The sequence below is a fragment of the Meles meles genome, chromosome 1 (genome assembly GCF_922984935.1).
Source record: "Meles meles chromosome 1, mMelMel3.1 paternal haplotype, whole genome shotgun sequence".
Taxonomy (NCBI): Eukaryota; Metazoa; Chordata; class Mammalia; order Carnivora; family Mustelidae; genus Meles; species Meles meles.
In genome coordinates this window covers 107150684-107176498 of record NC_060066.1, presented here as the reverse complement: position 1 = coordinate 107176498, position 25815 = coordinate 107150684, and the positions used below count along the sequence as shown (strand labels likewise).

Sequence of the window (25815 nt, the reverse complement as noted above, 5' to 3'; positions counted from 1 at the left end):
CTTCTGTAAAACTGCACATCAATCAGGGAAAACAATAGTTGTCCACTGCCTGGGTTTCCTCAGTATTTTCTTCCAAACAGCATATGAGGATAAAGTACAAGTACGGTTTTGGGAACTGGTGGAAGGAGCTCATGGTGGAGGCTGTGCCTGAGAGCTCAGGTTCATGGAAGATAACACAGAGGCAGAGCAGTGGGAAGGGAGGAGCTATCCACATACCTGAGTTGTAAGGATGTTTGGATTTCCCAAGGGTCATGCCTAACAGAAGATTTTGCTTTGAGATCAGCTCTGGATTAGTGACCTCCATTTCATCTTATCCTGATCAGAGGATATAGATGGTGTATGAATTCAGACAATCAGAGCTCTCTTGTTCCTGTGTTGCCTCCAGAGGGGGGAGATCCCATATTCAGGGTTATGCCCCATGTTGGACAGATCCAGTCAATCCTGACTGCCCAACCCCAGTGACATCTACTACCTGTGGTCAACATGGCATCTGAAGGGTCTCGAAGAGTGAAGCATTTCTGTTTTAGCCTTTCTGGTCCTGTCCCAGAGCTGGATCAACTGAGAGAGGAAGAACATGAGATGATTCACTTATTGCCACCCTTGATGGTTTCCCAGAAGAACCAGTAGTGTACCTGCTATTCATCTCCACATTCACTTAGAAGAAGACTAAAATGCACAACAGAATTAATCTGTCCTGCCCAAGAGACCTGGTTATTTCTGTTCCAGAAGCCTAGAACTTTCACCTGATTTAACTCATCTCCACCCAAGAATCCTGTTACCCATAACAACCTCACCATGAAGGGTGGACAGTGAGGACAGGCTCAAGTGACATCCTTATCAAACAATAGATGCCAAAAAAATGTTAACCAGAGATTTTCATTATAAAAGCTGGAATGAAGATAGAGTAGGCCTAAAAAAATCCCACTTCCCTAAGGCAAGGCTCATATTCTGTATAAAGAGCCAGCTGTCCTGAGACTCTGAGGTTCCCCACCAGACTTAAGAAGACTATCAGCTCAAACTTCTCTGCATGGCTGGTGAGTCTCTCTACTTGGATTTTCTCATTATTTGCTTGATGGTATTTTATTTTGATTGGGATCTCTTTGCCATGCTAGTATATATTTACTTTAAATACAATGCATTTTGTGTTTAAGATGACTTGATAGATCTTTTTTGACTTCTCATTCAGACTATCACTGTGGAACTTGGGGTCGGAAAGGAGAGTGGCTTCTGTTTAACATATGTTCAATTAGCAGGTGGATATGAACTACAACCCATGCCCAGGCACTTGTAGTGCCATTTTAATACTCCCTTTAGTAACTATTGAGAATTTGCAATATTAAAGGCACTGCATTCGCAATTTAGGTGTTTAAAAGATATGATTTTATTTACTCCATGAACCTACAATCCACCAGAGAGCATAATACACAGGCATAATTTGCAAACTTAGTGCATGGAAATAATTAGTAGAGAGAACAAGACAGGAATTGTAGTGTGGCAAAATGAAGAAGATGATTTGGCAGAGAGCATCTAAGAGGAGAGCTGTAATGGGTGAATATGTGTGGACAAGCAGAGATAGAATGGAAAACCTCCCAGAAACCAGGCATGATGAAGATTATGTGAACAAAGGATCATAAGTGGGATCATGTGGACTCGAGGAGTTTTGTATAGAATTTTTCTATGATAGCTAAGGCACCCTATGTAGTAGACATGAGAGCAGACTCCAGACCTTTGACTTTATTACCTTTTCATATTATTGAAAACCTGGGGCCTCCTTTCAATCCTAGGAGCTGGCCATTGTGTTGTGTTGCTAATGTAGATTTTCAAGATCAACAGGAGAAAAGGAAGCATACAGAAAAACTCTACTTCCATGGAGCAGCGTAAATTACCTGTAAGCTTCTCCTCCTGAAAGTGCATAAGAACCACCAAAGTTTCCTAATCTCAAAAGCAGGGAAACTGAAAGAAAGAGAGTCTCTTGATTCTGAAGGAGCATGAAATAAGACATGTTCTCAATGAACTTGGCTTCTTTGTTTTACCAAACAACCAAGTTGGTTTTCTGTCTATAGGTCCAGTCTCCTGTGAAGCATGAGTTCCCAGCAGCAGAAGAAACCCTGCACCCCTCCTCCTCCACCCCAACAGCAGAAGGTTAAACAGCCCTGCCAGCCTCCACCCCAGATTCCATTTGTTCCCATTACCAAAGAGCCATGCAACACCAAGTTACCACAACCTGGGAACACCAAACTTCCTGAACCAAGCTGCTCCAAGTATCCTGAACCAGGCCATCCCACAGTTCCTTAGCCAGGTCACACCAAGTTCCCTGAGCCGCCTATCCTAAGGTCCCTCAGGCTGGCCAAACCAAGGTACAAGAGCCTCGTCCCTCAACTATTATTCCAGGCTCAGGCCAGAAGACCAAGCAGAACTGATGTGGTTCACATCCATGTTCTTGAGGAGCCATGCCCTTGAGGAGCTATGCCCTTGAGGAGCTATCCCCTTGAGTTGCTCACTGCTAGATGATGACCACCTTCTCCCCTTCTGCTTTTGTGTCTTCATTGCATAGATGTTATAATCAGTATATTCTCACCCTGACTCCTAGTTTCTCTCTTATTTGCATCATAAAAATATATGATATGACACTTTCCTTTACGTACTCTGAGAAATCTTCTGAACCTCTGAATTATGCAGAAGGCCTTTGTGGCTTTGCTAATCCTCAGTTGCTCAGGATTCATCTGAAGAGGCAATCTAGATTGGAAGAATCATGTTTCCTTCTCTGCTACCATTAAATAACTTTTAATTCTACTCTTGATTGTTTGTATCATTGGCTAAATCTGTCCTTTCTTCATTCTATCATTGTGAGTAGGACCTATAGACAAAGAAGTTAGTGTAGACATCATCTATCTAATTGTGGTAATGTGTTCTGCTGTGAGTGTGCATGTGGTTATATTTAAGGGCATCCCTGGAATGACAATAGTTGTTTCATAATGGAACCCAAAGGCTATCATTCTGGGCAGCCACACCTGGAACAGGGCTCTCTTCTGGTACTGGATTGTCATGCCTAAGTTCCAGTGGAGCCTTCTTCTAGCTATGTCTCATCCTGAATACACTGCCCTAAGGCTCATGTTTATTCCCCCCAAATTACTGCTACATATATGAACCTGATACTCTGGTTTTCTTCACACATTTTACCTTCCATATACCTAGCACATGCAGACACACACTCAAAATGAGATACATTCATTATAAATAACCACACATTCACAGAATCACCCACACGGTTTCCAGCCTTATTAGCTCAGGTAAGGTTATCTTTTTCTGGGAACCCACTGTGTATAGTCAGGCATGAACCTATACCAGGAAAAGTGTTGGGAGAAGACACAGTGCTTCCCCCTTGGAGAATTTGCATTCTTCTTTAGGTGGGGAAGTAGTCATGCCCTTCTCATATAAATATACCTAAAACCACGTGCACATGCACAAGCACACATACACCTTACACCTGCAATAGTATCTCTCCCAAAAATAACCCAGAGGAAGCTATTTATTAAGTAATTAGGAAAAGAGGGGATTAATTAATACAGGATTATAAGTAAGAATCCATGATCCAAGTGAGATAGATAATCAGCCATGAGCTGGCAGAGCAAGGTCATTAAGCTATAAAATATCAGAAGTGAAAAAAGACCTAAATGTTACCTACCATGTCCCCTGCATTTCAAGATAAAGAAATTGACATTCAGAAAGGGGAAGATTAATTAAGATCAACCAGAAACTATTTCTGAAGCACCCAGAGTCTGGTTCTCTGGATTTCTAGGTCTTGTCTCTCCTTCCTCTTAGTCTTGATTTCAAGGATGACCAGCTGGTTTACAGGTCTTTGTTGAGTGGGTCTGGGATATTGAGGAGCTATTTTTTCAATGAGTGAAACTAGCATATATTTTCATTGTCATTGATATTGGCCACTGGGGAGTGAATCCCGTTTTTAAAAATTTTTTAAAGATTTTTTTAAATTTATTTAAGAGAGAGAGAGATAGTGAGAGAGAGCCTGAGTGGGGATGAGGAGGAGAAGAAGACTCCTGCTAAGCAGGGAGACCAACACTAGACTTGATCCCAGGACCCTGAGATCATGAACTGAGCCAAAGGCAGATGCTTAACCGACTGAACCACCCAGGCGCCCCATGAATCCAATTTCTTGACAAAGCAGATAGTCTGTAACATCAAGCAGGTGTGAGGCAGGTGACAAGTGGCAGCTGAGTGGTACACAAGGGCTCCAGGTAGAGTTGGCATGGACTCAGAAATATTTGAGAATGTAAGACAGAATTTGTCCCAACAAGTCATTACAAGGTGACAAGTAGTTGTCAAACTGGCAGCAGTGAATGATGTTATTTGGTTTGCATCTTTGAGGTGGCTTCGTGTCACTGCTGATTTAAGTGGTGGAAGTGCTCAGGGCCACTCATAATTAAACAAGCTAATCCCAAGTAGGGAAATGGGTTCTACAACACACAACTTTTATGAATATAGTTGAAATATCCTAAAGAAAAGTTCAGTAGGGAAGAATCAAAAGGTTTGATGATCACCTGACTCTTGAGCCACTGATTTTATTCCAGGAATTTATGTTTAGGAAATATTTATGCATGTACACAAAGATTTTGTACATTAGGATACTCACTTCGGCATTGTATCTAATAGAAAAATGTTGATAACTATCAATAGGTAATAATTTCAATAATCAATGAGTGTCTATGTATTAGGATTGTACAGCAGCCATTATAGTCTTTTTTTTTAAGATTTTATTTATTTATTTATTTATTTATTTATTTGACAGAGAGAGAGAGAGAGAGATCACAAGTAGGCAGAGCAGCAGGTGGCGGGGGTGGTGAGAAGCAGGCTCCCTGGTGAGTAGAGAGCCTGATGTGGGGCTTGATCCCAGGACTCTGAGACCATGACTTGAGCTGAAGGCAGAGGCTTAACCCACTGAGCCACTCAGGCGCCTGAAAGAATGGTTAGTCTTATTGGAAAATATTCAGATTATATTAATAATGCAAGCAGACCCCAAACAATAGAAAGAGAAACAAAAAAAGAGTCTTTTAGTAATGTATATGTGTGTGGATTTATAGAAAAAATACCGTAGCACTAAATACAGTAACATATAACTTGTTATTTCTGGTTGTTCATATGAGTGTTCCTTCTTTATTCCTTTTTCTTTCTCTCTCTCTTTCTCTTTCTCCTTTTTTGAATAGCTCTGTTTTTCTACACTATACATTATATAATGTTATTTTATGTTTTTTAAAGTTTTCTGCCATGATATTAAAAAATACAGAATGTCAGTGAAAATGTTGCTTATTAGAGAAACTGTATGTCCTGCCCATCCAGAACATTCCTGAGGCACTGCAGCCCAAGGGCAGAGGATCCTTGTTGGAGTAGCCATGGTATCTCTTCTCCCTACCTCAGTTCCCCATCTTCTGGTAGGGAGCCTGGGTACTCCAACGCCCCCCTCACACTCGCAGCCCCAGGGTCCCACATCCTGCTTACTGACTTCGACAGCTGATGCCAGTCAAGTGTTAAAGGAGGATTTGTCTCCTTCCTATCACATATTCTTGTCTTCCCTCAGTTGCTCTTCTCCTCTTGTCCTGGCAAAATTGTCCCCCATTGGACTATTTTGGTGTAAAGAAATTGAGGTCCAAACTATGCATAGTTTGGCAACCTTCAGGCCTACAGCCTGGTTGCTCATGTTGACTATGCAGATAAAAAAAACAATGCATATTTGATTTCTTTTTGTGGTTCTTCCTTGTTTTTCTCACCTTCACTTCCCTTTGTTCTACTAGAACTATGATCTCCATAACTTTTAAAAATAGATTCTTAAAAAAAAAAAGATTCTTCCTGGCTCAGATAGAAAGTGGTGACTGAGCAAGTTCTCTGTACTTACATATCTCTGACTCAAAAAAGAATCATTTCTGGGTTTTTAGGTCAACCACTTTTTAATTTATTCTTTACTAAGCCTCAGCTTAATTTTCTCAATTCTCCCCCCTTCTGTCTATCCTCTTTTATATTTTATATTGGACACGTCTCCCCATCCCTACTACCCCCACTTCCCCAGAACCAAGTGGCCTGTCTAGGCTTTGGGGTTTATTGTGCTCATTTGACACTTGACATGTTTTCAGGCACAGTGGTCAGGGCCAAACTGCCCTAATTACCTCCTCTAGGGCTCTTATCACATCCTGAATTCTGGATCACTCCTGACTTCTCTGCACTGTGAGCATTTTAAGGGCAGGAATACTCTGTCCTGTTTAGGGCTGTCAACTCAGGGCCCAGCCTGCCACCTGCCAAAATGTGGGAGCATATCTAATACCTGGTGAGATGCTGAATGGCTTGTATTTTCACCAAATGATGATGTGGATTTGCAGGGAACCTTCTAAACCTCACTTATTGATCCTGGATAACTTTTGTCCTCTGGTAAGGCCTTGAGTCTGAACTATCCCAACCCCATTCTGCTCCTGCATCTAAAACAGCAAGACTCAGAATTGCAAACCACCACTCTAGAACACTGGGAGCAACCTGTGGGCAAGCTTGTCTCCCCCAAATCTCCTTAGAGGTCCCCTCTCCATTTGAGTCTGTCCATTTCCCATGTAAATTTAATAAGGACAATAGGGGTTTAAGAAAAAAAGACCTGGGGCACCTGGGTGGCTCGTGGGTTAAGCCTCTGTTTTTGGCCCAGGTCATGATCTCAGGGTCCTGGGATGGAGCCCCACATCAGGCTCTCCGCTCAGCAGGAAGACTGCTTCTCCCTCTCTCTCTGCCTGCCTCTCTGCCTACTTGTGATATCTCTCTCTCTCTGTCAAATGAATAAATAAAATTAAAAAACAAATAGAAGACCCAGACAACTACCGCTGAGAAAAATTATGAGAAATATGATAGAATTTTCTAGAGCTATGGGACATAATATATAATGATCTTATATAGTACATTAATCCATATTTTTATGAAATGTAAGTTGTAGTTTTATTTTTCTATGATTATTTTCAAATATTGACCCATTTTTCATTAAGATTAACAAAACTCAAAGAGATCTATGAACAGTTTATTATAAATCAGCCAATGATGATACTTTCCTCATGCCCCTTCTACCTGGATCTATTACTTGGAAATGAAAAATCGATTTGAAAATCCTTAAAGCTATAGTCCCTATAATAATTCTTATTTAGTTAATATCTCTTACCATATCCTAATATGACATGTGTCTACCACTAAAACAAAGAAACAAATAATAATTTATTTAAAAAAAGAGCATTAAACAAATAAAATTTATTATCTCCATGTTATTTGTCAGGGTAGGCTTTCTTCTTTGACAAAAACCAAACCAAACAAAAACAAAAACACCAAAATATCCATGACTTCATACAATAGTGTTTTGTTTTTCATCAAATAAATGTGGATAGGAAGAATGTCATACTCCCTCCCTTCCATTTCTCAAAACCTCAGGGTCATTCCTTTCAATGTATTCTACAAAGCAAATAGTAAGTGCCATCACCATGTGTCACCACACAACATTATTGCAATATAATTGACTATACCCCCTATGCTGTACTTTTCATCTCCATGACTTATTTATTCTATAACTGGAAGTTTGCACTTCATAATCCCCTTCACGTATTTCACCTATTCCCCACCTATATAGTTAACTTTTTAAAAAATCAAATTTATGTACTGTAATGATTCTTTTCATTTCTACTTTTGCAAGTTGGACACTTCCTTCATGAACTCATTAATATTTTGCCAAATGAAGTCAGTAATAATTGAGACTAACCAAATCTCTGCATCTTTCCAGTCATCTTTTTTTTTTAACTGCAAACTTATTGGGCAAATAATTTGCTTTTCAAGTAGCAGGTAACAATTTTACTGACTGTTTTCACACAGGGTAATATTTGGGGAGGTGCTGGGGAAAGGTAGAGCAGAAGACATCCCAATTTCCAGTAATGCAGAGAGTCCTCTATTCTAAAGACACATAAAGCCAATATTACTTAAACATTTAAAAAGGGGCACCTGGGTGACTCAGTCAGTCAAGCATCTGTTTTTGGGTCACATCATGCATGATCTTAGGGTCCTGGGATCCAGCCTAGTATCAGGCTCCCTGCTCAGTGGGGAGTCTACTTCTCCCTCTGTCCCTCCCTCTCTTGTGCTCTCTTTCTCTCTCAAATAAATAAATAAAATCTTTTTTAAAAATTTAAAAAATCCACACTACAGGGGTAGATGGGATTAGGTTGGGGGATAATTGTTTTATAGGTTGAAACTAAAGAAAAGAACTATGGTGAGCTCTGGGCCAGGGTTTAAGGTAGGAAACCACAAAGGGCCAAGAAGACAAGACAGGTGTCATTTGGCTTGTCGTAAAGGATATATGAGGGAATATTTCCCCCAAATTCAGTTATTCATACCAGAATTCCTCTTTTATCACAAATCATATGCATGTACTGTAAATTTGCCCAATATATCTCTTTAACATTATCTAATAACAAAGGATATATTTTCAAAAATCACAATTATGTATTTACCAAATTAGAGGGACTCAGTGGTATTCCCATCATACAAGAGAAGCTGAAGCCCGCTAAAAGAGCATTTCTTTGGTAAGTAAATTTTCTGTCCTTGAAAGGCTTTATATATGATTTAAGTCCACTCTTACAGGTTACTCTACTTCTATAGAATAGAAGCTTTCAAAGCCAAAAGAGCCCAGGGGATATATGTGATATGTGTGGAGGAAATATTCCTCCATGCCTTTGACTCTGGGCTGACTATTTCTGCAGACCAAGGAGGTGCTGTGGAAGAAGGAAGGATCATAATGTTCTAAGGATGGCTAATGGCAGACAATAAAGGCAGCAGATAAACTTGTTTCCCTTTGGCCCCTGCCTCTGTTCCACTTACTGTTTCCAGTCCAGCCACAGTGCCCCCTGAACATGCCAGGCAGGCTCTAGCCTAAGACAGTTTGGAAGTGTATTCTCTTTCCACAGATATTCTAATATCTAACTCCATGTTCTGAACACCAGCTTCTCAAAGTGAACACAAAACCCAATCCCATCACTTTGGTGCTCCCAATTGCTTATACTACTGTCCTTTCTCCATGGCATTTAACACAAAATTTCCACAGTCTTCATGTTTCTTTATTGTTTATTTCCACCCTCCCCTATAACATGTGAATTCCACAAGATCAGAGACCTTTGTTAGTGTTCACTGTTGCATCCCAATAGTCTAGGACCCAACCTAACAGTCTGTAAGTACTTACAGTTCAATTAATGAGTTGGAGGAGTTTCTTTGATCTAGAGTTGGAGAATCCTCATAGTTTTCCGTTGCCTCAAGCAGTTTGCTGTAACTGCAGGGTTAGACAGGGCCTGCAGTGCTGAGCGCATATTCCAATGGGGAGGTTCCAGGGCATGTCATCACCTGACATTCCGGACATGTACTTTCAGATGACTTGTACTGAGCTTGAGAAATAACCAAACCTGCTCAGCCTTGGGATGTTCCACTTCTCTCTCTGTGAGGATACAATCTCCCACATGGCTGAGCCTGAGTTCTTGAGATTCACATCTTTTTTTTTTTTGAACAATCAGATTTTATTTTAAATCTGAAAAAAAGAATGTTTGATGATTGTGCATTTTCTCACGTACTTCTCGTATGTTGAGGAGAAGATACAGATAGTGTGTAGTATGACTTTGTTTTGTTTTATGATTTGTTATCTTGAAGTCTTCATGGACAAGAAAGTTAGGCAGATGATATTGAAAAGGGAATGGGAACAAGACAGTGTCCATTTGAGAAAGAATTCCTCCCCGTTGATTACAGAAAATAGTGGACTAAATGCCATTCTCCTCAAGTAACACATGCCTCATTCCCAGAGGCTGTTTTAGTTAAAATGAATTTCACGGTAGATAAGGAAAGGGAAAAATTCTTGAATCACAATTGCAAAAGTTTGCTCAGTCAACCTTAATTTATCCAATGCTTTTACTGCATAAATAAAATAGCATTTTCTTTGAATAATGGCATATAGAGGGAGTGTCTTCATAGTAAAACACAAATTTCTGGTAAGGAAAAATGCTAAATAGGAAGGGAGGGAAAGCAATCCAATGTTAAAATGATGACTTTAGGGCTGAATAAATATCTTCACAGGATAGACAAATACTGCCCTAGCTCATCAGATGAACTTTGCTATCCTTCAATGCAGGAGAGACCCTCTGTTAACTCAGTCACCCATTTCTTTAAGATACTGCTAAGTAATGAGAAAGAAAGTTGACTTATTAGCCACCTCCTGCAACAACACCTGCTTATCCTGTGACATCCTACCTCAGCTCTGGAGTCATGGTCTTCAAGTGTCCATCACCTTCCACACTTCTGGAAAGCCCACCTTGCCACTGTGCACCACCATAGGCTCTCTCCCTGTGTCCACCTCTCCAGTAACCACCTACATAGTGTCTGCCCAAACCTTCTCCTTTGAAGGCCTCTTTACGTTTCCCAAAGCTAACAGAGTCTTAACAACTGGCAGAGCCATACACCACAATGACAAATGGATCCTCCATTTCATGATACTGCAGAAAATACTCTCTGTCGTGGTACTCTGTCATGGTAAGAAGCAGCACCTTCACCAAACATCAGCCCTTGATCTCTTTGGGCTAACACTTAACAGAACAAGATTTATAGCCTGAGCTTATTACCTTACAACGTTCAGGATGTCTGAAAATTCTCCTGGGTCTGACCACCACTTGTTCTTGGGGATGTGCAAAAAAGATAATGCTTCTTTGAATGTATGTTCTTTCCTTCTCAGTTATCCCCTTGTTCATTATTCCTTTTCTCTGGGATCTCATTACTAAATAAACCTTGAGCATGAGACTGTCTTAACCTAGTTTTTAAAAAAAATTGTGCCTGGTGCTAAAGTCTCAGACTTTTCAAGGATTCTTGGGAAATGGTCTCAGAACTCTTCATCCTGGAGATGAAGGCAGGAGAATTCATCCATAGCCTCCTGTAAATCCCCTTCACCACCATTTGTCCAATCTGATTCTGTGTGCAATAACTCCACTACACTTCCAGACCAAGGACACAAGCTTGCACTGTGTTCCACAAACACCCTGCACTGTAGTATCATAGAAGCCTTGAATCAGGAAGGAGGAGGGGGAATCCGGCACAAAGCCCATCCAGACCTACATGAACAGAGCCATATAACAGTGTGTGGATAAGAGATAAAGTAGAGAAAATTTATAAGGATTCTCGAGAGGTTTTAGAAGAGTTAAAACAGTAAGAGCAAGATATAAGAATATTAGTATCCTATGATCCTGAGGGTACATTAGTATAAAAGTCAGAGGCATATGGGGAGATACTATTGCAATCAGAAACCATGTGGCTTTCCAGCAAATTCATTGGTTAATCCATTACAGACAGTGAAGGAATTGAGCTTCTCTAAATAGTAGAAAAAGCCTTAATCCCCAGCTATTCAGTACATGGACAAAGAAAGGCAGAGGGTAAAAGACAAATTTCAGGAGCTAGAAAGGAAAAGATATTGCTGGGAGAAAGGAGACACAAGTCAGGCAGATGCATCAGATCAAAGTCCAGAGAATATCAAATGACAGCCCTTTTTTGCACTCAGGGATGTGGGTCTAGGAAAAACATAAGAAGCAGTAGCCTATTATCATGGACAACCAAGGAATAGGAAGCAGGCTCCCCTAGGTCTCCGAATCCCACCAGATCAGCAGCAAGGTGTGCTTGGAACTCCCTCTGCAGAGTCCTTAGAGATGGCGTCTGGGTGAGGAGAGGCCTAGGAGACAGTTAAATTGAAGCAAGAGGGCTGGAATCTAGGCATGGTAGTGGCAGTGGCCCCATCCCAAAGGGAAGTGACCACTTCAGCTCCAGCAGACAGGGACACAGATGGGTGGGGGCAATGGCAGAAACATCCATATCTGGCTGAGTGCTTACTTCTTATCCTAGCTGATGCAATGAGGCTCATTTCAAGAGAGCATTTCCCTTAGAAGAAACTTCTTAGTAGTTGTCAAAGTATCTTCTGGGTGTCTTATAACAAATGTCATTCATTCACCCACCCATTCTATAACTGTCAATCCCCAGGAGCCTCTACTCCACACTAGTCACCATGTAGGGATTGAAGTATAGAATGATGGCTAGGGGTGCACAGTGGGTAGAGCTTCTGGTGATGGCTAGCTAGGCTCAGCCTCAAGTTCAGAGGAGGTAACACTGCCATGGATCCAACAGATACCTCACAAATATTTATGTGAGCCAAGTAAGGAGGGAGGGGCCCCCCAAACATGGGTCTTAATGATTTAGATTTTTCAAAGACCATAGCTTATTACAGGTTGTATGTTGAGGAGAGGCCTGCATTAGTGACCTCAGCTTTATTTTTTCTTGAGCAGAGTGATCTTTGGTGTTAAGGATCAGGGAATCCTACATCTCTTGTCCCTGTGCTGCTCCAGGAAGGGACTCCCATTACAAGCAGAGTCCTCAGGACCTGTTAAGTTCATTGAACAAGTAGATGAGCTAGTTTGGGCTTAAAGGGACTTGTTCCACCAGTTTCTGCTGTGTTAGTGAGAGAGGGCTGGGTTGTGCAAGAACCCAAAGCCAGCAAGATAGAGATGAGGCCTGAGGTTCACTGCACTTTTAGTGATGCTATCATTCTTTTTTTTTTAAGATTTTATTTATTTATTTGACAGAGAGAGATCACAAGTAGGTAGAGAGGCAAGCAGAGAAAGAGAGAGAAAGAAGCAGGCTCCCTGCCGAGCATAGAGCCTGATGCGGGACTCGATCCCAGGACCCTGAGATCATGACCCGAGCTGAAAGCAGAGGCCTAACCCCCTGAGCCACCCAGGCACCCCAATGCTGTCATTCTTAATTCATAATTTCAATACAGAGAATTTTATCCTTCCAACAAATAATTTTGTGAGAATTTACTATGTTGGGCAGCTCACCTACTACAAAAACAATAGGGAACAATTTAGACAATAGGGAACACACTCCATGAAACTACAATTGATTCAGGAAAAAAAAGAAGACATGGTCATGAAGAGCTAAAATTGACATACAAAGTCATCAGCAGGAGGTGAGAAAGGTGAGTGAAGTACTGTGGCAATTTGGGAGACAGATGATTTCTGGAAGAAATCTCTAGAAAAACTTCCCACAAGTATCATATGAGGCCATCTTTGATCCATGGTGGCTGAGCAGATTTGCACAAGCAGGAATGAGGAAAACATTGGAGGCCAGGGAAGTTGGGAGCAAAGCCAGGGGCGAGATGGTGTAGGTTCTAGAGATGTCAGTAGTTATCTTACAGATGACAAGCCATTCTATTTGTTGGAAATGTGTGGGTGGGCTGAAGTTACAGGGTTGTTGGTGTTGTTAATTTTTCTTTTAAGCAGTATCACATTTCTATACACTCCAATCTTGAGATTTCACATTCTTGCCAGGAGCCTGCTGTTCTGTTCTGTTGTTAATTGGGTTTTAAGATGTGTCAGGAAGATAGAGGCTCTACTCAAGTGAGACAAACCAAATCCCCTTTACATTCCTCCTTCCCAAAAGCTCAGAAATCATTGATGTGTCCATTGTGGTAGAAAGGGAGAAAAGAAGACATTTGTTTCCTAAGAGAACTGAAGTGGCATTGAACATGGCTTCTACCCTAGGTAGTCCCTGTTTAAGTCATCTGTTCTGTCTGTTGGTCCAGCCTCCTGTGAAGCATGTTTTCCCATCAGCAGAAGCAACCCTGTACCCCTCCCCAACAGCCTCAGCAACAGCAGGTGAAACAGTTTTGCCAACCTCCACTGCAGGAACCAGGTGTCCCCAAAAGCAAAGAACCATTGTAAGCACCTGGTTGGCCAGAGGGAGTCATTCTGTGTTTATGTAGTGAACTTAGATTGACCCCACCCCTCCCAGAGGAACTTACTTGCAAAGCCTAGATACAAGGGCGGGTCAGGCCAGGTGAAGACATCCAATCAGTGGGGAGCACATATATCTACTAGGGTAAATTGAAATTCAATTGGCCACCTCTGTTACCTAGCAGTTTTTTTTTCTGTGTGTGGCAGACCTAGCATGACTGTGCAGTTTTCTCTGTGTATTGCAATCCCATTGGCCACCTGTGTGTGGGCGGGGCTCAACCGCCTCTATAAAAGCTGGGCTGTGAGGCTGCATATATATATATATATATATATATATATATATATATATATAGCAGGAGGAGTCAGAGTAGCGGGTAGGGGAGCCATTGGAAGCACCTCAGCAGCCTCATCAGCCCCACCACCCCGAGCAGCAGCAGCGCCGAGCAGCAGCAACAGTAGCAATGCCAAGCAGCAGCAGCAGCAGCACCTGCAGGAGCAGCAGAGCCTCCGTGAGCGGTCCCTCCGCCCCCGAGCAGCAGCACCAGCAGCAGCAGCACCGCCGCAAGCGGCCTAGCCACTCCAGCAGTGCTGCCTCGGGGACTAACCTCTCAGGAGCCAGCGGTGCAACCTCGTCATTGGGAGTGGCCTCCCTGGGAGCACCGCTGCCCGAGTGTCATGAGCATCGCCGGGCAGCGGCCTCACCAGTCAGGCAGCGGCCTCGCCAGGGAGCAACGCTGCCGGAGTGTCATCATCAGGAAGCGGGAGTCATCAGGTAGTGGGAGTCATTGGGTAAGGGAAGTAATCGGGGTCAGTGTCCTGGTCGTGGGTGCCTCTTTGTAAGAGATGGCCCCGACTGGTTGATTTGATTTTCGATGCTTGGCATTGCTGGGAGCCTCGTTGGCTGCAGCCTCGTCCAGGGAGAGGCCTCGCCGGGAGCATCCTGTGGTACAGTGAGGGTGGAGCAGGGAGCCTCCAGGAAGGACCCCAGACCAGGGAGGCGGTGGCCCCCAGCAAGGCTCGGGCACCTACTGGTCAGTTTGGTTTCTAATGCATGGGGCCCGGGCACCTACTGGTTAGTTTGGTTTCTGATGCATGGCACAAAATAAAGCTTTGCTTGATTTTTGCTTTGTGTCAGTCTCGTTCCTTTGATCATGGACCCTAACACCATGCCACCCCAAAGTTCCTGAGCCCTATCACCCCAAGTTTCCTGACCCATGTCCCTCAACAGTGACTGCAGCACCAGCTCAGCAGAAGACCAAGTGGAAGTAGTAGGGTCCATAGCCAAGCAAGCCCTTGGAGAGCCAATAGCCAGATGCTGAACCTCCTCCTATTCTGCTTTTGCATCACATTTGCCTTGCAGCTAGCATGATGTCACCCTGAGTCATAACCCCTTCTCATTTGCACCTAAAAACATGGGCTATGTAGTTTTCCTTCCCAACACTCTAAGCCCCTGAGCCTCTGATTTAGGCTGCAGGCCTTGGTACCTTAGAGCCTCAGTTCCAACTGTTCAGCATTCATCTGAAGAAGTACATGGAGGTGATAACAAGAGGATCAGCTCTGTTCTTCCCCCATTAAATGCATTTTCAATTCCATTCCTAATTATGTACAGTGGTCTGACCCAATGCCTTCCTTTCCCTTGTGAAGTAGGACCTATATACAGGCCTCACTCAGAGGCATGTAGTCCTGATTGTTTGTAGAGGAGGATGTGGTTTGCCCCATGGATCCTTCCTGGGCAGGCAATTGGAGGTTGTGCAGTGCCACCAAGAGGTTGATGCTTTGGACCTCTAGGACTGGAGCAGGGCTCCTCTTCATCTCAGTGAGTCACATCAGAATCTTATTTAGTGCCTGTCCAAGCTGACTCTGACTATCTGCCCCCAAATCTAGCTTCCAGATTGCTGACTTATCCAAATAATTCCTGATTATTTCAAAGGTGCTGTTTCTATATACAGGACTATGCCCCTAATTTCCTGATAACCATAATACAAATTCTCAAATATATCCAAAGATTTGGAGCCTCCACTTGTGTTATCTCAACCAATCCTCTTCCATTCACTGAGTGCCCACTCTGTGCCAGAAAGATGATGGGGATTCATGGTGCTTGCTTTGGGCATTTCCAGTCTTCTAGAGAGGTGTACTTCATTCCCTGCTTAACCAGTCACACAAACAAATTGACATACTCATGCATGGTAGTGAGGAAGTCTCCCAGAGTAACACAAGAGCTGATCCTCTATATCCCCCAAGTGGAAGCTGTTCACTTCACACATGATATGATAGGAGTCAAGGAGAGTGAGGACTATGAAGCCCACCATCCCATATTCTTAGAGTATAGAAATGTCAACTGTACATTTTTATATATGTGTATATATTCATTTTTTATAAGTATGTTTCTTTTTTATGTTATTGAAAGAAAAAGCAAATTTTCCTGGAGCAGTATGAAAAGAGACACATTTTTCCTAAGAAATAATAAACAAACCATGAGCATTTGGTATAACTCAAGCAATTTTGCTATTTTTGATTATAATGTTTTTACCTGATTGCATCTTTAAGATTATAATATCTATTTGAAAAAATATTCACCCTATATGTCTTATGATCATAAATGTCTTCTTGTTTAATTGGTAGAAAAAGTCTACTGTCATATTCAAGTAAATACTGATTCCTAGTACCAGAACCAACTAATCAAACAAACATAAAAATGTGTTTTTATGGGGGGCGCCTGGGTGGCTCAGTGGATTAAGCCGCTGCCTTCGACTCAGGTCATGATCTCAGGGTCCTGGGATCGAGCCCCGCATCGGGCTCTCTGCTCCGCAGGGAGCCTGCTTCCTCCTCTCTCTCTGTCTGCCTCTCTGCCTACTTGTAATCTCTCTCTCTGTCAAATAAATAAATAAAATCTTTATAAAAAAATGTGTTTTTATCATGCTATGTTTATTCGTCAGCATAGGCTAACTGCTATAACAAACATTCTCCCTCCCCCATTTGTTGTGTCTCAGCCCAGTAGAAGTTATTTCTTACTTATGTCCAAATTCAGTATGGGTTGGCCAAGTCTTTGCTCCATTTAGTCATAAAGGGAGCTGGGTTCCTCCCCACACATGGTCTAATCATCATTGAGTGCCTTGCCCTTCTCTGAATTCAGGTACAAGAGCATGGAAATCAACTTGTATGGGGAGGACACCTGGAATCCGTGATGACATACATCCATTCTGTGCATAAGAAGGACTTAGGGGGGGCTTGGTCACATTGTCTTGTATATCCCACAAAGAGATATAGAACAAAAAAGGGTAGTATATCAGTATGCAGAGGAAAATAGCTCTGGTGGGCCCTTTAAGCCCTGCCACAGGCTATGCTTCTGATCCTCAAAATATCCATTTAATCCTTGTGTCTCATAAGCAGAACTTAACCCCCCCCAGGAGGAGGGGGGAACATAATCTAGAGTCAAAATCTCAAGTTTCTGGGTGATATGAAATTCTCTCTTCTGTGTCTTCTTAGGGCTCTTACTGATTCAGCAAACTATGAAATAAACAGATGAACCATTTCTTCCTGTTATCCAACATCCAATGGTGACATCGGTACACAAAAACTAAAGAGAAACTACCATATGCAAGGAGAAATAGTGGGAGAAAAATGATATCATTAGGCCCTCGTATTCTGACATTTAGCTGGGCAGGCACTGTGAGGCCATTCCCTCCCCCACTCCAACATCCAGAAGTGACAGAAGACCTATGATAAGGTCTTGATTCTGCTCTTTGGAAGGTACTCCTTTTCCCTTCATGGTCCATCATTCTGCTGTTGGTAGGATTATTCCTTTTACAAGATCAAATACTAAGTGTGTGTTGTGGATAGTGCTCTCCTTGTTTAAGTAAACTTGGTAGCTCACTTTCTAACCAAGTGTGATTTTAAGACTTTTAGAAACATATTTTGTTTTATATGAAATCCAGTCTGTGGCTACTTTGAAGATATGATTCCTCAAAAACTTCACAGACTTCTATTTGCTTCCAATCAATTCTATTAGGAGTAACTATATCTAAAGGTTTTTTTTTCCCCAGAAAACATTCCTTTTGAAAGATTGATTGGTTGATTGATTTTTAGAAAGAGAGAGAGATTGGGGAGAGAGACAGAGGACGAGGAAGAGAGAGAATCTCAAGCAGACTTCCAACTGAGTGGGGAGCCCTATGTGGGGCTTGATCTTACAACCTTGACATCATGACCTAAGCTGAAATCAAGAGTTGGATGATCTCAACCAACTGAGCCACCCAGGCACCCACTTTCCCAGAAAACATTCTTATGCTTATCTTATTTATTCTTATGCTTTTCTCTTTTTTAAATATTTTCATTTATTTATTTGAGAGAGAGAGAGAACATGAGAGGAGAGAGGTCAGCTGGAGAAGCAGACTGCCTGCTGAGCAGGGAACCTGACAGGGGACTCAATCCTAGGACTCCAGGATCATAGCCTGAGCCGAAGGCAGTCACCTAACCAACTGAGCCACCCTGGAGCCCCCTCTTATGCTTTTCTTAATGTCTTTGTCCACTCTAACTTCTCTGACACTATTTGGAAAAATAAACTGAAGTGGGAGCATATTAAATCTTAATCTAATCTTGGCTGCAAACCTAAATATTAATCCTCTCAAAACCACTCTTAATTTTATCTTTTTCTATTTAGTATCCAAAAGTAACTGACTGGGGCCCCTGGGTGGTTAAGTGGGTTAAGCCTCCACCTTCCACTAAGGTCATGATCTCAGGGTCCTGGGATTGAGCCCTGCATGGGGCTATCTGCTCTGCGGGGAGCCTGCTTCCTCCTCTCTCTCTGCCTGCCTCTCTGGCTACTTGTGATCTCTCTCTGTCAAATAAATAAATAAAATCTAAAAAAAAAAAAAAGTAACTGACTTTCCCAACTTTCCAGATTTCTGGTTTCCCCCCATTCCCTTGTATTCCTGTTTGAGAAAAGAAAATAAAACCAATTTTTCTTTTTTTAAATGACTTTATTGAAATAGAACACCCATCAATGAAATTCACCCATTTCTAACATACATGTTTCAAGACTGACATTACTCAACTTACAATGATTTATATGTGACAAGTTTTTGATTTTACAGTGGTGCAAAAGCCATAATGTATTCAGTAGAAACCATCCCTCAAATCTTGAATTTGGATCTTCTCCTGGGCTAGTGAAATGCAGTACCTACTCTCTTGGGATGTTAGTTAGTGGCAGTTGAGTTAGCAGTCAGCCATATAATCACAAGAGTCAACACCAACACACTGACAACATGTTGCATGCATATGACCGTTCTGTTTTTCACTTGTACAGTGTTTAATAAATTAAAATATCTACAATAATTTACTATAAGATAGTCTTTGTGTTAGATGATTTTGTCCAACTGTAGACTCATATAAATGTTTTACACATGTTTAAGGTAGGCTGAGCTAGGCTATGATGTTCAGTAGGTTAGGTGTATTAAATGCATTTTCAACTTATAGCATTTTCATTTTATGAAAGGTTTATTAGAATACAACCCCATCATAAGTTAAGGAAGGCCTATAGTTATTTCTTTGTTTTGTTTTATTTTTAAGTTTATTTATTTATCCTAGAGAGACAGAGCACCCACGTGAGTGGGAGAAGGGTCAAAGGGAGAGAGACAGAAGCTCCAGCCAACTCCCTGCTGAGCATGGATCCTAACACAGGGCTCAATCCCATGATCTCAAGATCCCCACCTGAGCCAAAATCAAGAGTCAATGCTCAACCAACTGAGCCACCCAGGTGCTCTGGAAGGCCTGTACATTTGTACAGTGATCATCAATGTCTAATTTCAAAATACTTGAATTTCTCCATATGGATAAACTGTCACTTTCCCCCAAGCCCTTGGCAAATACAAGTCTACGTTGTGTCTCTATATCTTTGCATATTCTGGACACTTCCTGTAATGGCATATTTGGACTTTTGTGTGTGATTCTTTAACTTATCATAATCTTTTAAAGATTGATCCATGTTTTAGCATGTATTAGTATTTCAAATAATATTATATTGCCAAATAATATTACATCACTTGGACATACCACATTCTTCAGCTGATGTACATTTGGGTTGTCCATTTTTTAACCATTATGAATATTGTTGTTATGAATATGAATGTGCAATCTTAATGTGAATTTATGTTTTTAATTTTGCTTAGATATATAGCTAGGAGTGGAATTGTTGTGTCATATGGTAACTCTATGTTTCACCTCTGGAGGAACTTCCAAAATGTTTCCAAACCAGCTGCACAATTTTCCATTCCCAGTAACAATGTACAAGAGTTCTAACTTCACATCTTCAGTGACACTTCTTATTGTCTTTTCATTATAGCCATCCAAGTGCATATAAAGTGGTATTGTGTTATGGTTTTAATTGGTTTGCATTTCTATAGCAAGTAATATGGAAAACATCTTTTCATGCACTTATTACTATCCATTTGTATAGCTTCTTTAGAGAAATATCTATTCAAAGTCTTGGCCCATTTTTAATTGTACTATTTTTCATTTTATTGTTGTATTCTAAGTGTTCTTTATATACTCTGGAAGAAATGATTTACAAATACTTTCTTATTCTATGGGTTGTCTTTCACTCTCTCAGTGGTGCCCTTTAAAGGACAAAAGTTTTTAAGTTTTCCAAGGTCTTATTTATCTCTCTTTTTTTTTCCTTTTGTCACTTGTGGGTTTGGAGTCATAGCTAAGAAACCATTGCCTAATTTGAAGCAATAAAGATTCATACTCACATTTTTTAAGAGTTTCATAGTTGTTGGATTTACGTTTAGATCTATGGTCCATTTTGAGTTCATTTTTGTGCATAGTATGAGGTACTGGTCCAATTTTATTATTTACAGATGGATAGCCAATGGTCCCAACACTATTTGTTGAAAAGACTGTACTTTCCCCCATTGTATTCTTCTGTCACTTTTGTCCAAAATAATTGAACATAAATGTAAAGATTTGTTTCTGGACTTTCTCCTTACATAGTATCACATTGTCTTGAGTACTGTAACTTTGTAGTAAGTTTTAAAGCTGGGGGAAGTATGAATCCTCCAATTCACTGTTTCTTTTTCCAGACTGTATTGGCTAGTTGGGTCCCTTACATTTCCTTTTGATCTTTAGGATCTGCATATCAATTTCTGCAAAAGTGGTAGCTAGGGGATTTTGATAGGAATTGTGTTGAGTCCATTGATCAAATTTGGGCATCATTACTATCTTAATAATATTAAGTCTTCCAAATCATGAACACAAAAAATCTTTTCATTTATTTATATATATATATATTTCATTTCTTTCAGTAATGTTTGTAGTTTTCAGTGTACAAGTATGGCATTTCTTTTATTGATTTTATTCTTAAATGTTTATTCTTTTTGATGCTATTATGAAAATAATTGTTCTATTTTCACTATCAACTGTTCATTATGTATAGAAATACAAATTGATTTTTTTTTACCTCGGTCTTATATCCAGCAGTCTTGCTGCACTTGTTCATTAGTTCTAACAGTGCATGTGTATATTTGTGTGTGTGACTTTCTTAGGATTTTCTACATATGAGATCATACCATCTATGAATAGAAATAGTGTTATATCTTCCTTTCCAACCTGAATGTGTTTTTGGTTAATTGTGTAATTTTCTCCTTGTCTAATTACCCTAACAAAACCTCCAGTACAATGTTTCAATAGAATTCAATAGAATGTCAAGAATGCACATCTTTGTCTTATTCCTGATCTTTGTGGGAATTAATATGGTGTTTCTCCATTAAGCATGATGTTACCTATGGGTTTTTAACAGATGATTTTATAAGGTAGAGGATATTCAAAGGTTTTTTAGAGTTGTTTTATTTTATTTTGGTTTTAATGATGAAAGGTTGTTGCATTCTGCTGAATGCTTTTTCTGAGTTTGTTGAGATAACCATGTGGGTTGTTTTTTTTGTTTGTTTGTTTTTGGTTTTTTTTTGTTTTTTTTTTTTGTCCTTTATCCTATGAGTATAGTATTTTTGCTGTGGTATGTTGATTGATTCTTTATGTTAAGCTAACTTTACATTTCTGGGATAAATCCCTCTTGCTCATGGTGTATGATCTTTCTCATAAGTTAACGGATTTCATTTGCTCATGTTTTATTAAGAATTTTTCATCTAGTGGTGCCTGGGTGGTTCAGTGGGTTAAAGCCTCTGTCTTCAGCTCAGGTCAAGATCTCCAGGTCCTGGGATCAAACCCCACATGGGACTCTGTTCAGCTGGGAGCCTGCTTCCTCTTCCCTCTCTCTCTCTTTCTACCTGACTCTCTGCCTACTTGTGATCTCTGCCTGTCAAATAAATAAATAAAATCTTAAAAAAAAAAGAATGTTTCATTTATTTCCTTGGTGTTAGTCATGATCTCTCCCTTTTCATTCATAATTTTATTGATTTTGGTCTTCTCTCTTTTCTTTTGGATTAGTTTGGCCAATGGTTTACCAATCTTATTGATTCTTTAAAAAAAAAACAGCTTCTAGTTTCATTGTTGTGTTCTAGTGTATCTCTAGTTTTTATGTCATTGATCTCTGCTCTAATCTTGATTATTTACCTTCTTGTGTGTGGGGTTGACTTAATTTGTTGTTGAGTCTCAGGTTCTTTAAGATGTAAAGAGAACTGGTGCATTCGGGATTTTTCAATTTTTTTGAGCAAGGCTTGGATGGTTATGCATTTCCCCCTTAGGGCAACCTTTGCTGTATCCCATAGATTTTGGATGGAAGTGTCATGTTCATTCTCATTGGTTTCTATTAATTGTTCAAGTTCTTTGATTTCCTGGTTAATCCAAACATTCTTAAGCAGGGTGGTCTTTGGCTTCCAAGTGTTTGAATTCCTTCCAAGCTTTTTCTTGTGCCTGAGTTCTAGTTTCAAAGCTCTGTGGTCTGAGAATATTCAGGTAATACTCTCAACCTTTTGGTATCAGCTGACCCCTGATTTGTGACCCAGTATGTGGGCTATTGTGGAGAAAGCTCCATGTTCCCTTGAGAAGAATGAGTATTCTGTTGTTTTAGGGTAAAATATTCTGTATATATCTATGAGATCCATCTGATCCAATGTGCCATTCAATGCTCTTGTTTCTTTATTGATTTTCTGCTTGGATGATTGATTACTAAAAGTGGTGTGTTAAGATCCCCTACTATTAATGTATTCATATTAATATGACACTTTATCTTTTTTTTAAAGATTTTATTTATTTATTTGGCAGAGGGAGATCACAAGTAGACAGAGAGGCAGGCAGAGAGAGAGAGAGGGAAGCAGGCTCACTGCTGAGCAGAGAGCCCGACACGGGACTCGATCCCAGGACCCTGAGATCATGACCTGAGCCGAAGGCAGTGGCTTAACCCACTGAGCCACCCAGGCACCCTAATATGACACTTTATCTTGATTAACATTTGTCTTATGTAGTTGGCTGATCCCATATTGGTGGCATAAATATTTACAATTGTTACTTCTTCTTGGTGGCTGACCCTTAAGAATGATGTAGTGTCCTTCTGTATCTCTGACTAGTCTTTAGTTTAAAATCTAATTTATCTGATACAAAAATCACTACTCCAGCTTTCTTTTGAGGCCCTTTGGCATAAAAGATGGTTCTCCATCCCTTCACTTTCAGTCTGGATGTATCCTTAGGTTCCAAATGGGTCTCTTGTAGACAACATATGGACAGGTCCTGTGGTTTTATCCAATCTACAACCCTGTGCCATTTTATGGGAGTGTTTACATTGTTCATGTTGAGAGTGATTTTTGAAAGATAAGTTTTTATTGACATCATGTTGCCTGTGAAGTCCTTGTTTCTATAGATTGTCTGTAAATTTCTGTTCTATGACACTTTTGGATTCTTTCTTCTTTTATAGACCCCCTGCTTAATATTTCTTGTAGTCCCAGCTTGGTGGTCACATACTCTTTTAAACCTTGCTGGTCTTGGAAGCTCTTTATCTCTCCATCCATTTTGAATGTCTACCACACTGGATAAAGTATTCTTGGCTACATGTTCTTCTCATTTAGTGCACTAAATATGTATTGACAGCCTTTTCTGGCTTGCCAGGTTTCTGTGGACAGGTCTGACATTACTCTGATGGACCATCCTCTGTTTGTAAGAAATCTCTTCCCTCTAGCTGCTTTCAGAACCTCTTGTCTAAAATTATGATTCATCAGTCTTGCAGTCAAGTGCCTCGAGGTCTTTCTAGATTCTTTCATCTTGGATCATCAAAAAGTATTATCAACAGTTATGTGCCAAAAAGTTAAGCAACCTAGATGAAATGGATGCATTTCTGGAAACCTATAACCTTCCAAAACTGAATCAGAAAGAAATTGACAACCTGAATAGACCAATATCTAGTAACAAGATTGAAGCAATGATCAAAAACCTCTCAAAAATCAAGATCCCAGGACCTGATGGATTCCCTGGGGAATTCTAACATTCAAAGAAGAAATAATACAAATTATCCTGAAGCTGTTTCAAAAAATAGAAACAGAAAGAAAACTTCCAGACTCTTTCTATGAAGCCAGCATTACCCTGATCCCCAAACCAGGCAAAGACCACAACAAAAAGGAGAATTTCAGACCAATATCACTGATGAATATGGATGCCAAGATTATCAACAAGATCCTAGCTAATAGGACCCAAAAGTACATTAAAAAGATTATCAGCCATGAGCAGGTGGGATTCATCCCTGGGATGCATGGGTGGTTCAACATTTGCAAATCAATCAGTGTGATAGAACAAATCAATAAGAGAAGAGAGAAGAACCACATGGTCCTCTCAATCGATGCAGAAAAAACATTTGACAAGATACAGCATCCATTCCTGATTAAAATGATTCAAAATATAGGGATAGAGGGAACATTCTTCAACTTTATAAAATATATCTATGCAAAACCCACAGCAAATATCATCCTCAATGGGGAAAAGCTAACAGCCTTCCCTTTGAGATCAGGAACACGACAAGGATGCCCACTCTTGCCACTGTTGTTCAACATAGACATCCTAGCAACAGCAATCAGAAAGCAAAAAGAAATAAAAGGAATTCAAATCAGCAAAGAAGAACACAAACTCTCTCTCTTCGCAGATGACATGATACTTTATATGGAAAACCCAAAATACTCCACCCCCAAACTACTAGAACTCATACAGCAATTCAGTCATGTGGCAGGATACAAAATCAATGTACAGAAATCAGTTGCTTTCTAATACACTAACAATGAAAATATAGAAAAGGAAATAAGAGATTGATTCCATTTACTATAGCCCCAAGAACTGTAAGACACCTGGGAATAAACCTAACCAAAGAAGTAAAGGATCTGTACTCGAGAACTATAGAACACTCGTGAAATAAATCAAAGACATAAAAAGATGGAAGACCATTCCATGCTCAAGGATCAGAATAATAAACATTGTTAAAATGTTTATTACAGAATCTAATTAGAGAAATCTATACTTTCAATGCCATTCTGATCAAAATTCCATTGGTGTTTTTCAAAGAGTTGGAATAAACAATCCTAAAATTTGTATGGAACCAGAAAAGACCCTGAATCATTAAGGAAAAGTTGAAAAAGAAAAAAAAAAAAACTGGGAACATCACGTTGCCTGAATTCAAGCTTTACTCTAAAGCTTTGATCACCAAGATATCATGGTACTGGCATAAAAACAGACACATAGACCAGTGGAACAGAGTAGAGAGCCCAGATATGGACCCGCAACTCTATGGTCAAATAAGCTTCGACAAAGCAGGAGAAAATATACAGTGGGAAAAAAGTCTCTTCAATAAATGGTGTTGGGAAAATTGTACAGCTATGTATAGGAGAATGAAAGTCTACCATTCTTTTACACCATAAACAAAGATAAACTCAAAATGGATAAAAGACCTCAACGTGAGGCAGGAATCTACCAAAATCCTAGAAAACATAGAGAGTAACCTCTTCAACATCAGCCACAGCAACTTCTTTCAAGATATGTCTCCAAAGACAAAGGAAACGGAAGTGAAAAC

General features: G+C 40.3%; 1 protein-coding gene across 1 annotated transcript; it reads left to right on the top strand.

The window, feature by feature from the left end:
* The first annotated feature begins 2082 nt into the window (after positions 1–2082).
* On the top strand, positions 2083–15092 carry LOC123925106 (cornifin-A-like). The gene is made up of 2 exons (XM_045978251.1): positions 2083–2246; positions 14987–15092. The coding sequence occupies exons 1-2, from the start codon at positions 2083–2085 to the stop codon at positions 15090–15092; spliced, it is 270 nt and encodes an 89-aa protein (XP_045834207.1).
* Positions 15093–25815: the final 10723 nt, after the last annotated feature.